The sequence below is a fragment of the Arachis ipaensis genome, chromosome B05 (assembly GCF_000816755.2).
Source record: "Arachis ipaensis cultivar K30076 chromosome B05, Araip1.1, whole genome shotgun sequence".
Classification (NCBI taxonomy): domain Eukaryota; kingdom Viridiplantae; phylum Streptophyta; class Magnoliopsida; order Fabales; family Fabaceae; genus Arachis; species Arachis ipaensis.
The window spans coordinates 104,536,125-104,551,976 of NC_029789.2; the positions used below are offsets into that span (position 1 = coordinate 104,536,125).

General features: G+C 33.7%; 1 protein-coding gene across 1 annotated transcript; it reads right to left on the reverse strand.

The window, feature by feature from the left end:
* Positions 11,283-15,824, reverse strand: LOC107643769 (peroxidase 11). The gene is made up of 4 exons (XM_016347505.2): positions 15,367-15,824; positions 14,421-14,612; positions 12,849-13,014; positions 11,283-11,893 (listed from the first exon to the last, which is right to left on the reverse strand). Exons 1-4 carry the CDS (start codon positions 15,604-15,606, stop codon positions 11,463-11,465), a joined length of 1,029 nt encoding a protein of 342 aa, XP_016202991.1. The 5' UTR covers positions 15,607-15,824; the 3' UTR covers positions 11,283-11,462.

Consider the following 15,852-nt stretch of genomic DNA (forward strand, 5'->3'; position numbering starts at 1 on the left):
TGCTCCAATGGCAGGGATTGAGATGCTTCTCCCATAGAAGTCGGGAGTAGGTGTAGTAAAGTCACCAAGCACCTTCCTTGCATTATTGGCATTGTTGTTGTTTTCGGCTGCCATGGCTTCTTCTTGTTTGAAAAGCTTTGTTAGGTCCTCTACAGAGAGTTGTACTTTAGCTTCTCTTAGCTTTCCTTCAAGGTCCTTTCAGGTTCAGGATCAGCTTCAACAAGAATGCCCTTGTCCTTGCTCCTGCTCATATGAAAAGAGAGGAGAAGAAAATATAGAATCCTCTATGTCACAGTATAGAGATTCCTTGAGGTGTCAGAGGAAAATAAAAATAGAAGGATGAGGTAGAGAAGAGAGAATTCGAACTTATCAAGAGGGATAGAGTTCGAATTGTTCATTGAGGAGGAGTGTTAGTCCATAAATAGAAGGATGTGAGAAGTGGGGAAGAATTTTCGAAAATAAAGTAAAAAGATTTTGAAATAATTAAAAGAAATTTTGAAAATTTGGTAAATGATTTTCGAAAACTAAGATTGGGAAAGAAATTAAGTGATTTTTGAAAAAAGATTTTGGAATTAAAAATTAAAAAGATATGATTGAAAATAAATTTTAAAAAATATGTGATTGAAAAGATATGATTGAGAAGATATGATTGAGAATCAAATTAAAAAGAGAAAGTTTTTTAAAATTAAAGTTGATTACTTGACCAATCAAGAAATTAAAAGATATGATTCTAGAATCAAAACTTTTGATCCTTTCTTAATAGGCAAGTAACAACTTGAAAATTTTGAATTAAATCACTAATTGTAGCAAGGATTTTCGAAAATAGTAATAAATAAAAAAATTGAAAAGAAATTGATTTTGAAAGGATATGATTGAAAAGATATGATTTGAAAAAGATTTGATTTTGAAAAATTATGAAAATTTGGAAAAGATTTGAATTAAAAACAAAATCTTCCCTCTAGTGCCCTCCTGGCGTTAAACGCCCAGAATGGCATCCATTCTGGCGTTTAACGCCCAAAATGCTACCTTTTTGGGCGTTTAACGCCCAGCCAGGCACCCTGGCTGGCGTTTAAACACCAATTTTCCTTCTTCACTGGGCGTTTTGAACGCCCAGCTTTTTCTGAGTAATTCCTCTGCTGAATGTTCTGAATCTTAAATTCTCTGTGTTATTGACTTGAAAAGACACAATTTTAAAAAAAAAATTTTGAATTTTTAAATGATGAGAAACAATAAAAAAATGCAACTAAGATCAAATAAACAAGACATGCAAGACACCAAACTCAAAAGTTTGTATACTAAGGATTATAACAATTTAAAAATACATGTAAGAAACAACAAAAGACACAAAATAAGAGAAATTAAAAATCAGAGCAATAAAATCATCAAGAATGACTTGAAGATCAATGAAGAACATAATGCATATATTCGAAAAATGCAAGAAGAATAAAGACATGCAATTGACACCAAACTTAAAATTAGACCCTAGACTCAAACAAGAAACATAAAATATTTTTTATTTTTATGATTTTATAATTTTTTTTGTAATTTTTCGAAAATTATGTGGGAAAGAAAATAAATAGATTCAAAATTTTTAATGAGAATTCCAGGAATCATTGCAATGTTAGTCTAAAACTCCGGTGCAGGAATTAGACATGGCTTACTAGTCAGCCAAGCCTTCAATGGAAGCTTCGGTCCAAAACACTAGACATGGCCAATGGCCAGCCAAGCTTTAGCAGATCATTACTCTCAACAGCAAAATTGATAGAAATCAACAAGCTCTTGTGATGATAAGTTGAAACCTCGGTCCAAAAGATTAGACATGGCTTCACAGCCAACCAGACTTCAACAAATCATCATGAAACTCTAGAATTCATTCTTAAAAACTCTGAAGAACAGAATAGAAAATTTTTTTGTATTTTTGAAAATTTTTTTCGAAAATAAAAAAGTAAAAAGCTTAAACATAAAATAAAATTACCTAATCTAAGCAACAAGATGAACCGTCAGTTGTCCAAACTCGAACAATCCCCGGTAACGGCGCCAAAAACTTGGTGCACGAAATTGTGATCATCAATGGCGCCAACAACTTAGTACACACAATTATAATCTCAACTCTTTATCACAACTCCGCACAACTAACCAGCAAGTGCACTGGGTCGTCCAAGTAATAAACCTTACGTGAGTAAGGGCCGATCCCACGGAGACTGTCAGCTTGAAGCAAGCTATGGTCATCTTATAAATCTCAGTCAAGCGGATTCAAATGGTTATGGAGGATTGATAATTAAAAGATGAAAAAAATATTAAATAGGATAGAGATACTTATGTAATTCATTGGTGAGAATTTCAGATAAGTGTATGAAGATGCTTTGTCCCTCCTGAACTTCTGCTTTCCTATTGCCTTCATCCAATCATTCATACTCCTTTCCATGGCAAGCTGTATATTGGGCATCACCGTTGTCAATGGCTACTTCCCGTCCTCTCAGTGAAAATAGTCCAAATGCGCTATCACCGCACGACTAATCATTTGTTGTCCTCGATCATGTTGGAATAGGATCCATTGATCCTTTTACGTCTGTCACACGCCCAACACTCGCGAGTTTGAAGCTCGTCACAGTCATCCCTTCCCAGATCCTACTCGGAATACTACAGACAAGGTTTAGACTTTCCGGATCTCAGGAATGGCCGCCAATAATTCTAGCCTATACCACGAAGGTTTTAATCTTAGATTAGAAACCCAAGAGATACACATTCAAGCTTGATTGCATGTAGAACGGAAGTGGTTGTTAGGCACGCTTTCATAGGTGAGAATGATGATGAGTGTCACGGATCATCACATTCATCAAGTTGAAGAACGAGTGTATATCTTAGAACAGAAATAGGCATGAATTGAATAGAAAAATAGTAGTACTTTGCATTAATTCATGAAGAACAGCAGAGCTCCACACCTTAATCTATGGTGTGTAGAAACTCTACCATTGAAGATACATAAGAACAAAAGGTCTAGGCATGGCCGAATGGCCAGCCTCCCAAAGCGTGAACATACAAGTTCAAAGATGAAAAGTGTGTTCCAAAGTCTCAGTCTATAAATACAATAGGAAAAGGTCCTATTTATAGAGAACTAGTGACCAAGGGTTTACAGAATTAAGTAATTAATGCAGAAATCTTCTTTCGGGCCCACTTGGTGTGTGCTTGGGTTGAGCATTGAAGCTTTCATATGTAGATACTTTTCTTGGAGTTAAACGCCAGCATTTGTGCCAGTTTGGGCGTTTAACTCCAGCTTTTATGCCAGTTCTGGCGTTTTGACGTCATAATTTCTATGCTAACTTGGAACGCCGGTTTGGGCCATCAAATCTCGGGCAAAGTATGGAATATTATATATTGCTGGAAAGCCCAGGATGTCTACTTTCCAACGCAATTGAAATCTCGCTAATTGGGCTTCTGTAGCTCCAAAAAATCCACTTCGAGTGCAGGAAGGTCAGAATCCAACAGCATCTGCAGTCATTTTTCAGCCTCTGAATCAGATTTTTGCTCAGGTCCCTCAATTTCAGCCAGAAAATACCTGAAATCACAGAAAAATACACAAACTCATAGTAAAGTCTAGAAATGTGATTTTTTATTTAAAAACTAATAAAAACATAATAAAACTAACTAAAATATACTAAAAACATACTAAAAACAATGCCAAAAAGCGTATAAATTATCCGCTCATCAGTATCAGTTTGACCACAGCTCAATTCTAGTCAATCTAAAAGGAGAAGATTCAAAGAACAGAAGGAGGATACATAGGTTTCGCTTTAAGGAATTCTGGCTTCGAAGCAGTGGGTGTGGAAAAGTGGTACAAGAATCATGGAGGGATGCAAGCAGGTCAGTTAGTGACAAGATCAGAGATTGCGATAGAAAACTTGACCCTTGGGGCAGAGAAACATTCGGAAACCTTCCAAGGAAAATTAGAAACCTCGAAAACTTGTTGCAAAACTTGAATTCCAGAACATAGGACGAAGAGATAGTGGCAAGAATCAAGAGGACCGAATCAGAGCTTGATGAAGCTCTCAAGAAGAAAAAAATTTACTAATCACAAAGAGCTAGAACTAATTGGCTAAATCATAGGGATAGGAATAGTAAATTCTTTTACACAAGGTCTCTCAAAGGAGGAGGAGAAACAAGATCAGTTCAATACAGAATGATGTGGGGATTGTTTTCAATGATAAAGAGAAGATAGAATCAGTGATGGTAAACTACTTTGAGTCCCTCTTTAGGTCGGAGGAGATAGAAAACATAGAATGGGCTACTGGATTGTAAAAGACAGATTAAAGGAAGCGAATAGAACATTCCTTGATGAAGATTTCACTACAGAAGAGGTTTTACAAGCTATAAATTAAATGCATCCCACCAAGCCCTCTGGACTGGATGGGATGCCAACAGTTTTTTATCAACAAATGTGGCAAAGAGTAGGGGAGAAAGTGACCAGAACTGTCCTAAAAGTACTAAACAATGCCAAAGACCCCACCCCTCTAAACTCGACCCACATATGCATGATCCCAAAAGTCAAAAGCCACAAGCATATTAGAGAGTTCAGACCCATATTCCTTTGCAATGTCATCTTTAAGGTAATAACTAAAACCATAGCCAATAGACTTAAAATTGTACTTACTTTTATTGTTAATGAATTTCAAAGTACTTTTGTTAAAGATAGACTGATAACTGACAACGGCATAATTGCGTTTAAAAATTTTCATTACATAAAAAAAGAAAGTTTCAGGGCAAAAAGGCTACGTTGGCTTCTAGCTTGACATGGCAAAAGCGTATGATAGAATCGAATGGAACTTTCTAAAGGAGATCCTAATATCTATGGGTTTCTCCAACAAATGGGTGAATTTGATTTGGAATTGCATCTCAACTATCTCCTTTGGTGAACGGGAATCCAAGCAAGACCTTCAAGATATCCAAAAGGATCAGGCAAGGAAACCAGATATCCCCTTACCTATTTATTCTATGCACAGAAGTCCTATCGGGCTTATTGATTAAGGCTCAAGAAGATAAGATGATAAGGGGCATAAAGATAGCTAGACAAGCTCCTCAAATCAACCGTTTATTTTTGCGGATGACATCATTCTCTTCTCGAGAGCATTAGACCAGAATGTTAAGGAGATTAAAGAAATCCTCTCCTTTTACCAAGTAGTTTCGAGCCAATGAATTAATTTGGATAAGTCAGAAATCTCTTTTAGCCGAAATTTGTCACCTAACAGACAAATTCTCATTCAAGAGTAGTTAAGAATTAAGGCGATAAACCACCATTCTAAATACTTGGGACTCCTAACTTTTGTCGATAGATCCAAGAAAGAGGTTTTTGATTTCATTCAGAAAAGGGTGTGGAAGGAGCTAAAAGGATAGAAGGATGGTTATCTTTCGAGAGTAAGAAAAGAAACACTCATTAAATCGGTGGTCCAGTTAATTTCGACATACATAATGGGCTGTTTTCTTTTGCCTAAGGATCTCTACCAATATCTAGATGCCATGGTTCGAAGATTTTACTGGGGTAGCAAAGATGGAGAGAAGAAGATCCATTGGGTCAGCAAGGAAAAACTAAGCAGGAGGAAGGATGAGGGAGGCTTAGGATTCAGAAGTTTTAAGGACTTTAACATATCTCTTTTAGCCAAACAAGGATAGAGACTCATGAAACAATCAAAATTGCTTGCAGCAAAAATGATTAAAGCTAGATACTACCCAAGAATCAATTTTTTGGAATCGACAGTGGGGTACACTCCAAACTATTCATGGAGGAGCATCTGGACCGCCAAGGATGTCCTTGAACTAGGAGGGCTTTGGAAGGTGGAAAATGGGAGAACAATCAAAATCAAAAGTTTCACATGGTTACTGGATTAAAATAAGCACAAAATATGGAGGGGAAACGGTGGTAAGAGAATTGATGAATATTGAAGGCCCAGGATGGGATAGACAAAAAATCATGAACTTATTTCTACCTTTTGAAGCCCAGCAGATCTTAGCAATCCCTATACCTATAACCCCACAAGAAGATTAATTTTACTAAAAATTCTCAAAAGATGGCGAATTCAAAGTTAAAGACGCTTACCATAGGATATTGGCTATGGAATCCCATTGGAATGGTGTTGAACAGTCAAATAGGGAGAGGAATCTGAACTAGAAGCATCTTTGTCAAATTCCGGCTCACCCTAGAGTCCTGAACTGTACCTGGAGAATTCTTAATGGCTCCCTCCTAACCAAGAAAAATTTGCAAATAGGTATTTAGTGTACAACCTTATGTCCTAGATGTTGGAAAGAGGAAGAGACCGAAGTTCACCTGATCAAGGATTGTGAATTTGCTCGTGCCTTCTAGTTTTGTCACCCCCTTTCTATTAGAACAACCGAAACCCAAGGAGTAACAGTCTGGAATTAGATCTAGTCTTCAATCCAAAATCTTGATAAAGAGAACTAAGGCCTCTTTGCATGCAGCATCCTAGCGCTTTAGAAAGCCCAAAACGAGCTCCTCTTTGAAGATAGAAGGTGAAGCCCGATGGATTGATACGGAATTTACAAACTTAATCCAGAGGGGGAAGGCAGGATAACCGAGCTTTCCAGAGGCAAATTTGAGGAAATAAGGCGAACGGAAGGAGTGGAGATGATCTTCTTTTGGGCAATAGTGCCCGAGTCCGACTTGCTAGGGTAATCCGACTTCCTAGCCTCTTTATCTTGAAGACCTCGGGACACTACAGTCTTCTGGGTCTGACGAAGGTGTTTCATGGATGAGGTCTTGGAAGCCATGGTCTCTGCAAGAGAAAAAAGCACATTAGATCAGCAAAACACAACTTAAGAAATAATAAAAGGTAAAGATTGGGAAACTACCTAGCTTGGACCGAAGTTGACTGGGATCTCCTAAGAACCTTTTGGTGTCTAAGTAAGGAGTCTGGTCCCAGCACTCTTGTAACATGTCCACAAAGCACCTCTCAATCTCATCTAACTTGTGTGTGCTATACTTAGCTATTACGGGTTCCTCTTACCAGTATAAAGGGAAGGAAGGCTCGTCATTTTCATCTAAATAGAAAGGTCGGACATCCTCTACAGTTTGGATCTTAAAATAGTGATTTTTAAAATCATGAAAAGATTCGTCAAAAATAGAAAAAACCTTTCTACCCTGGACGGTACGGAAGCAGAACCAACATGCCTTCCCTTTCAATGTCTCAGGCTTGGTCAAGACAAACAAATAAAAGAAGACCTTCATAAAAGGTTAGACCTCCAGCTCTCGACATAGAAGCTGAAAAAATTTCAAGAAGGCCCAAGAGTTTGGGTGAAATTGAGAAGGGGCAACATTGCAGGACCAAAGAATATTAGTTTCGAAATCAGTAAAGGGGAGTACAACACCTAACTTCGAGAAAAAGCAATCGCAAGTATAGAAAAATGGGCGCTTCGACTTATCTAGGGGAGGAATGCAAATTCTCTTCTCGGGATCGGGAACCACTAGCTCATAATTCCTCTCGTCCTCTCGGTTCTCACATATCCTATGGTGCCTACAGAAGACCATGCAATATTCCTTATCAACTACAGGGACACAGGAAAGGGCATTGGTATCTACCCATTTTAAGAGGCTAGAGGAAACTTTGGTCGACATGCTGAAAACAACAGAACGTGACATAAAGGCTACACCTACAAATGAAAAATAAAGAGATCGTTACTACAAGAGTTAAGAAATCATTCGAAACAGGTCGGGCAGAGGTAAATAAAACTAATTAACACATTTTTTAACTCTTCTAAATATAGAAAGCATCAAAATAGTATCCCCACCTACACCATTAGTGGCGACACCATTGGAGACAATATGAAGGCAACCAAACAAACAACAAAGCAGCCATAACTTTCAAAAAATTCTTCAGCAAAAAATTCAGAAATCCTCAAGATGACAATCAACAGTTTCCAACAACTACAGTTCTACAAAACGGCAGACACACAGCTAAACACTCTATGTCAATCTCAATCGAGGAAGGAAGACCAAAAAAGACTTCTCAGTAAAATTTCGAAAGCAACTCCAAGAATAAAAAACAAACATACCAACGTCCACGACATTTTTTTAAAAAGCCACTCAGAAATGGTCTCAAGCAAATAGGACACGAAGATTGTCTAAAAGATAAGGCACCAACCTCGATGAAAGATAAAGGGGAGAGAGGCACGTCAAGCAGCAAATCACGGACGATCCTCTTCTTTAAACGCAAGCCAAAATGAAGAAAGTCATGTGAAAGGGAATCGCAAAGTAAATGACTAAAATAAAGGAGAGAATTTTTTCGGCAACAAGGAAGAAAAGTTCTTTACGAAGGAAGAAAGTAACAAAGACTTTTCAGAAATTTAAAAAAGGAGAAGAAGAAGAAGAAGAAGAAGAAGAAGAGTGGAATCCTTTTTATAAGAGACGAGGGGAATAATGCCTCCTTAACTGCTCTTAAAGACATGCGTGTAATTTGAGAAAAATGTCGCACCAACTTAGCCCTCACTTAAAGGGAGGCAACATTCAAAAATTCAAAAACACGTCGAGTACCTGACCTCTAGAGAGGCGGTGCACCCGACAAGACAAGGTTGCAATATTGCTTGAGTCAGACCTTTCAAAAGGCTCAAGACTCAAGCAGGGACACTGTTCATATCCTAGCCCAACAACTAAAACCAGGTCCAATGACGATAAAAGGCTCAATCCATAGAGACAAACGTTGAGGACAAAAATGATACTTTACTCTATGAATGAATAGAGACAAATAAACCCCTGACCAATTTGAGTTTTGGGACAAATCAGCTCCTATCCTTTTTTGACCATCCACATTGGCACTTAACGTCCATCTCACTAGCTTAACATGCCAGATTAGCTATTTCTGTCAATGTTTGATGAAAAATCTTGCAGAAAAATCGCATTGTCTCACAGAGATCAAAGACAGACACCAAAGTGATTTTTTTTCGTCAAAAATTATGTTGTCTTCTGTGAAAAAGGACAGATAGTTCACCCCAAATGCTAAGTTTAAAAAATAAGTAACATTACATACCTAAATTGACGAATTTACCTGTCCCATTCTAGAATAGATATAGTAGTGCACCATCTAACAAACGCTAGTTTGAATTTGACATAACAACCTGGATACAATACAAATTATAATTAATTTGAAAATGATCATCAACTCTCCACTCAATTTTCTCATTGAACAAAAACCAATTCAAATTTGACATAACAACTTGCTATAGGCCTATAGCTGAAGTAACATTCATCAATTAGGCGATGGAAGCCACTCAGATAAAGACGCCTAAAGCGTTTTTTTTTAAAGATGTTTTCATATTGTGTTTTAATTGGTTTCTGTATAATTTATTTGGTGTTCATCATCACATATTATTAAATTTTTCAAAAGATTTTCTTTCCAAAAACAATAAAAAACATTTAATTTAGACTAAAACAAAAAAGGTAATAGATTAACTATTAGATTTTTTTTAAAAGATTATTTACATAAAAAAATATATTTAATAAAAAAAGTCAATAATTTTTTTGTTTACTTTTGTAAACATATTTACTTCTATCTGATTAGAGTGTGGATCCGATTCGATCTAATCCGATCATCTTACAGATCAGATCATATCCTCAAATTACAGATCAGATACGGATAAATATTGTGGATTTATATGGATATGATCTAATCTATGAACACCCCTAACTACTACTATAGGTTCATTGTTGCAAAAGAATGCTTCTTTATTATAAACTATTATTAGATCTTAATTACCATTAAAACAACTTAATTGTCAACAAAGAGATAATACTTATTGGTCTCTGAAATTATGTTCGTATTTGAATCCATAGTTGTAAAAACTGAACTGGATCGGATGGTTCGACCGAAAAACTAGTGAACCGAACTAGAATCGAACTAACGGTTCGGTTTACTCCTTGGACCGTTAAGGAATAAAACCAGTGTGAACAGGTACAAACCGGTCTAACCAAACTGGTCTGCTTGAAAAATTTTTTAAAATGTCTCCACAAGGTCTCGAACCAAGAACCTTGGAGCAAAAGCAACCTCTACTTGCCACTTAGCCATTGCACTTCTAAGTATTATATTTGACAAATACTAATTATATAGTATACATAAATATCTAATTTAATTTAATTTTTTTCTATTTTTAAAATTAATTATATTTTAATTATATACCATTATTAATATAAATATAAATTTTACTAAAAATTTATTAATTTACTTGATCTATTTTATTGCTAGTATTGTGATTAAGGTTATTTGTTTTGATATTAGTGTTAAAATCTACTAATATTATAGTTAGATGATAAGTTTTATGAATTAATTGTTACTCTTATTATGTCAAATTAAAATACTATTGTAGTAGTACTGACAAATTTTATATTTATTTTTATATTAGTTATTTTTAAAATTTAAGACTTAATTCTTCATAAAATGTTAGTAAAAATAAATCTACTGATATTATAGTTAGATGATAAGTTTTGTGAATTAATTATTTTTTTATTGTGTCAAAATAAGATACTATTGTAGTATTAAAATTTTATGATTTTTTTATATTAGTTATTTTTAGAAGTTGAGGCTTGATTCTTTATAAAATGTTAGTGAAGATATGTATTTCAAATTTTAATTTTAAGTTTTTAACTATTTTATATTTTATATTTACGTGAGACCGGTTTTATCGGTTCAACCAGTGATTTATCGGTTGAACCAATAAACCAATGAACCAGTAGCTTAATCGGTTCGATTACTGGTTCGGTTCTAACAACTATATTTCAATCTAATTTCAAAAATTTCGATTTACTCAATTTAGTCTCCCAACTTAATAGTTATGACTCACATTGGTTCCTAATCTTATTTTTGTCACTGTCTCACAAAATCGTTAATGACATACTGAGATGGACTAACGACTGTTACATTATACATTCTAGCGACTGTTTGATGTGACAATTGAAATTTTTTTTACCTTATTTTTTTTCAACTAAACACTTAAAACCCTAATATGAGTCACGGATACCTAAGTTAAAAAATCAAACTAAGTAAATTGAAACTTTAAAAATCAGATTAAAGCTCGAATATAACTTTAAAAGAGAACTTTAACTTATGTAGTGATTAATTTAAATGAGAATCAAATAAATCAAATTCAACATAATTTTTATCAATGTTTTCAAATTCGAAATTTCTATACCAAAATTAACTAGGATTTTTCTTTAAATTAAAATAAATATTTTTTATTGTTTTTGGAAAGAAAATATTTTGAGGAATTTAATAATATGTAATGAGGAATACCGAATAAATTATACAGAAATCAATTAAAACACAATATGAAAACATCTTTAAAAAAAAGACGTTTTAGGCGTTTTTATATGATTGAGTGGCCTCCTTAGGCTATTCTTCTTCTTGTGTAGGAAAAACAAACAAACAAAACATTGCATGGATAAAAACAAAAACACACACAACTGAGCTTCATGTATTGACAAATCTGCAGTTCTTCCTGACTTCTCCCGTTACGAAGCTCTCGGAATTCGTAATGTTTCCCATCTTCACCATGGATTCAGAGAATTGCCTGAAGAAATCCAGAGGATCCGTTGCGTACTTCTTAACAAGCTCCCTTGTTTGGATTCCAAACACACTTGAGTACATTTCCTGATCTGAGTTGAGAAGTCCCTCACCATTTAGGAGCAATTGGTAGAAAGAGTTGTCAAAGAGGTTAGGGGTAACATAATCCATTGCTGATATGTTATTGTCTGTTCTTCCTCCTCCAATTGGTGGACACATAGATCTTAGGTTGCTGAGTTGGCTCTCTGAAACTGGATTCTTCACTGAAGTGAATCCGTAGTCCCCATAGATTCTTGATCTGAAGCTCTGACACCTTGCCATGCCAATAGTGTGAGCTCCTGCAGGATTTATGATTAGAAAAAGATTAAAAATGTGGTCTGGACTCTGGAGACGGTGCATACTGATTCAAAAAAGATTTTTGCATGTATTTTGGTCCTTTACATTTTCTTGAAGAAGTTAAAGGACAATTTTGGTAAAAGTGGGAGTCCAACTAAATACATGTTAGTGTTGTTTTTGGTAATAATTCAAACGATGGCTTTTTATTTTTGGTGGCTACTCCAATGAAGATTGTATGATTGTCATCATGTGAAGATATTTCATTTTGACCATTGGATGATAGATTGTAGGGCTTGATTTTTATTTAAAGTAAAAGTGTTGCTAAACAAATAAGTTACACTTTTTAAATAAAAATCATCATGAGAAGATGTTTTTGGCATCTTCATGGGAGTAGTTGCCTTTATTTTTTATCTTTTTCAAACTTACGGTTAGCCAACTCTAATATTCGTATGCTAGCTAGAGTTGGTGAACTGTTAATAACTAGAAAAGAGTTATACTACGTGTATACTAAAATTAGCCACTAAAGTCGGCTACCAATATAAAATACATATTGAAATACAAATACACATTAAAATAATTTAAACCACACATGTATTTATATACAAATATATTAGTAGCTGATTTTAGTAACTGATTTTGGTGTACAAATAACATTTTTAAATAGAAAAATAGTTATATTTAAATACATTAGTCTAATAATTTAGTAAAAGATGATAATGACAACAAATAAAAGAGAAGAAAATAAGTATAACTTTGCATGTGGTTTGGTTTCCAGAAATCTTCCATGTAGACAACATCGAATTTTATGCCTTACAAAAACTTTGTATAGATAATTTGGCAAGATTACTTTGTGTACGTTACAAAATCAGCCACCTACCGTAACAAACCATTGCATTTTTTAATTTTATATTCTTATTTTATTATTAATGAGAAAACTTGATGATAATTTGAACATACCTATAAGGGCTACCATATCTGTGACAGAGAGGCCTTGATAAAGAAATTTGGAAATGATAGAGAGAAGGCTTTCATCTGGAGTGGGAAGATTGGTGTTTGCAAGATCAATATTTGCAGTTACAGAATCCTTCCTTCCCACAGGAACATCCCAATATGGTCCACCTACCTACAGGGATAGAATGGGAAGTTCATGACATAACTCCAATAACAACATTGTATAAATAGTAGGAAGAATACATTAACCTCCCCTTATTTTGATTGATGCATTTTATATTTTTAAAATGTGTTCAACACTATACAATTTTCCAGTAGTTAACAGAAAAACAATTTTATATTGATATTGATTTTTCTTCTAAGAGTAAAGTATCGTTTTTATTCCTAACATTTGGGGTAAGTCTCAAAGTTGTCCTAACGTTTCAATCGTCCTATTTAAATCCTTAACGTTTCAAAATTGATTCAATATTGTCCTGCAGTTAGGGATCCGTTAACAGAATTGACGGTGGGACAAAATTGAGACGGTTTTGAAACGTTATGATTTAAATAGGACGAAAACGTTGGGGACAAAAACGATACATAGAAATAAATTTTAATTTTATCCTTCAATAATATCAATTTTTTATTGTACATAGTATTCAATTATTTTTTAATCACATCTAAGTAAATTACAGTTAATTACATTACTTTCATTCTAAATAAATTAATTTTTTTTATAATTTTACTCTTAAAGTAATGTAATTTTTTTATAAATAAATAAATTTTACACTTTCATTCTAATAAATAATGTAATGTGATTAGAATGAAAGTGTAAAATTTATTTATTTATAAAAAATTATATTATTTTAAATATAAAATTATAAAAAAATAAATTTATTTAGAATAAAAGTAATGTAATTAAGTGTAATTTAATTTACTTAGATGTGATTAAAAAATAATTGAATACTATGTACGGTAAAAAATTGATATTATTGAAATATAAAATTAAAATTTATTTTTAAGTATCGTTTTTGTCCCCAACGTTTTCATTCTATTTAAGTCCTTAACATTTCAAAATCGTCTCAATTTTGTCCCGCCGTCAATTCTGTTAACGGATCCCTAACTGCAGGACAACATTGAATCAATTTTAAAACGTCACGAACTTAAATAGGACGATTGAAACGTTAGAAATAACTTTAGAACGTACCCTAAATGTTGGGGATAAAAACGATACTTTACTCTTCTTCTAATAAAAGCCTTTTCCTACATCATGCAACCTTTGAGATTATACCTTTTGTAAAACAAAAATGCCAGATTATATATTTTGGAAAACAAGAGTGCTATATGCACATAAAAATTAATTACCAAATCAATGCTTATGTATTTATATATAAGTATATGTATTGATTAATTTATTTTTAATGTTATTTCAATATATATTTTATAATGATAACTGATTTGGTAGCTAATTTTTTATATACAAGTGGTATGATTGTTTAAAAAATTTAAGGAATAAAGTATATATGAGTTAAAGTTTTGGGAGTTCTAATTGCACTTTCTTCCCCTTGTGCTATAATATAAACTAGTTGTTTCTTTTACCAGAATCACAGCATCTCTAGCTGCAATTGTAAGAATATCAGCGCAGGAGACGATTCCGGGGCACTCGGACTCAACCATGTTCTTGATCTGATCAATTAATTCGAATCCTTTCAAAGAGTGGATGTTGGTAGCTGCTTTCTTTTCACCTTTAAGTGTGACGGTGTCATCAAGCAAATTTGATGCATCGCATCCCTGATCAATGTCAAATTCAATTAGATGTGTATTTAAAGTTTGCCCATAATCTAATTGAACTTGGCTTCGTATAATATATACACTAAGATAGTAAAGAAAATCTGAGCAATTTCCAAATTCTATAGTTATGAACCTATTTAGTATTTAGAAAATCTATACCGACAAAATACACGTTCATATCATACCGTTGTATTTAAAAGCTTGATTCATGTATGCAAATTTCTGGTAAATATAGATATAAATTATATGTTTTTTATGTGTAAATTATTATTGGTCAAATGTTGACAAAAAATGATAATATGTATTTGCTAGTCATATAACATTGTTTTAGTTCAAATTAAGACTTCTACCCTAATCATAGAGTTAATTTAAAAATAATATGTCTACGTTTACTATTTTAGAAGATTTTATTGATAATTTTTTTTTAAGAGCAAATTTGTGTGAAGTGTACATTTTTTTGTCACTTTACACTTTTTTTTACTGTATCTTAATCTTTTTTGAAGAAGGCATAATAAATCATTTTTATTATATTTAAGAATTGTCGATATCAAATTTTCAGTTATATTAATTTATTATTAAAAATAATTCCTCTTAAAACAAAAGAAAACAGACTGTGACAGTACTCATCAAACTAGCCTCCAGTAACTAAAACTAATCATACAATACTAATTACTAAGCATGTAAATGAATTTGATACAGGAAAACATGTGAATAGTAATATCATGGTGAAGTATGTAGTAGAATTTCTCAGTACCTGAACAAAGCAATCATGGAAGTGCAGCCGAACTATCATGGCCGCGTTGCGCGGATCAGAGAGCACGGCACATTCTGTTTCCTTCCTTATAACATCAAACACAGTGGGACAAGTCGATGCGTAGTAATCGAGCGTAAGAGGAGGTTCACTTGCATACAATCTTGTAGCCACAAGAAAGGTGAACATAATGAGAACAACATGAAGGAAGTAGGATTTTGGAAAAAGAGAACAATGTGCCATTGCTAATACTTAACTTGGAGCTGTTTTTATTTTTAATCTTTTTATTTCCAATGTTATTGAGAAAAGTGCTAAGGTGGGAGAGATGGTTGGGAATCAGAGAATATATAAGTAGTGAAGAAGTAAGAGAGTATTGGAGAGGATGTTTGAGTATTTTGAAGGAAGTTTCTAAGAGTCAAGAGAAGATGCAACTAATTATGACTAAGTTGGTGGTTTCTCAAACTAAAAGTAATTAACATTCTCCACAAT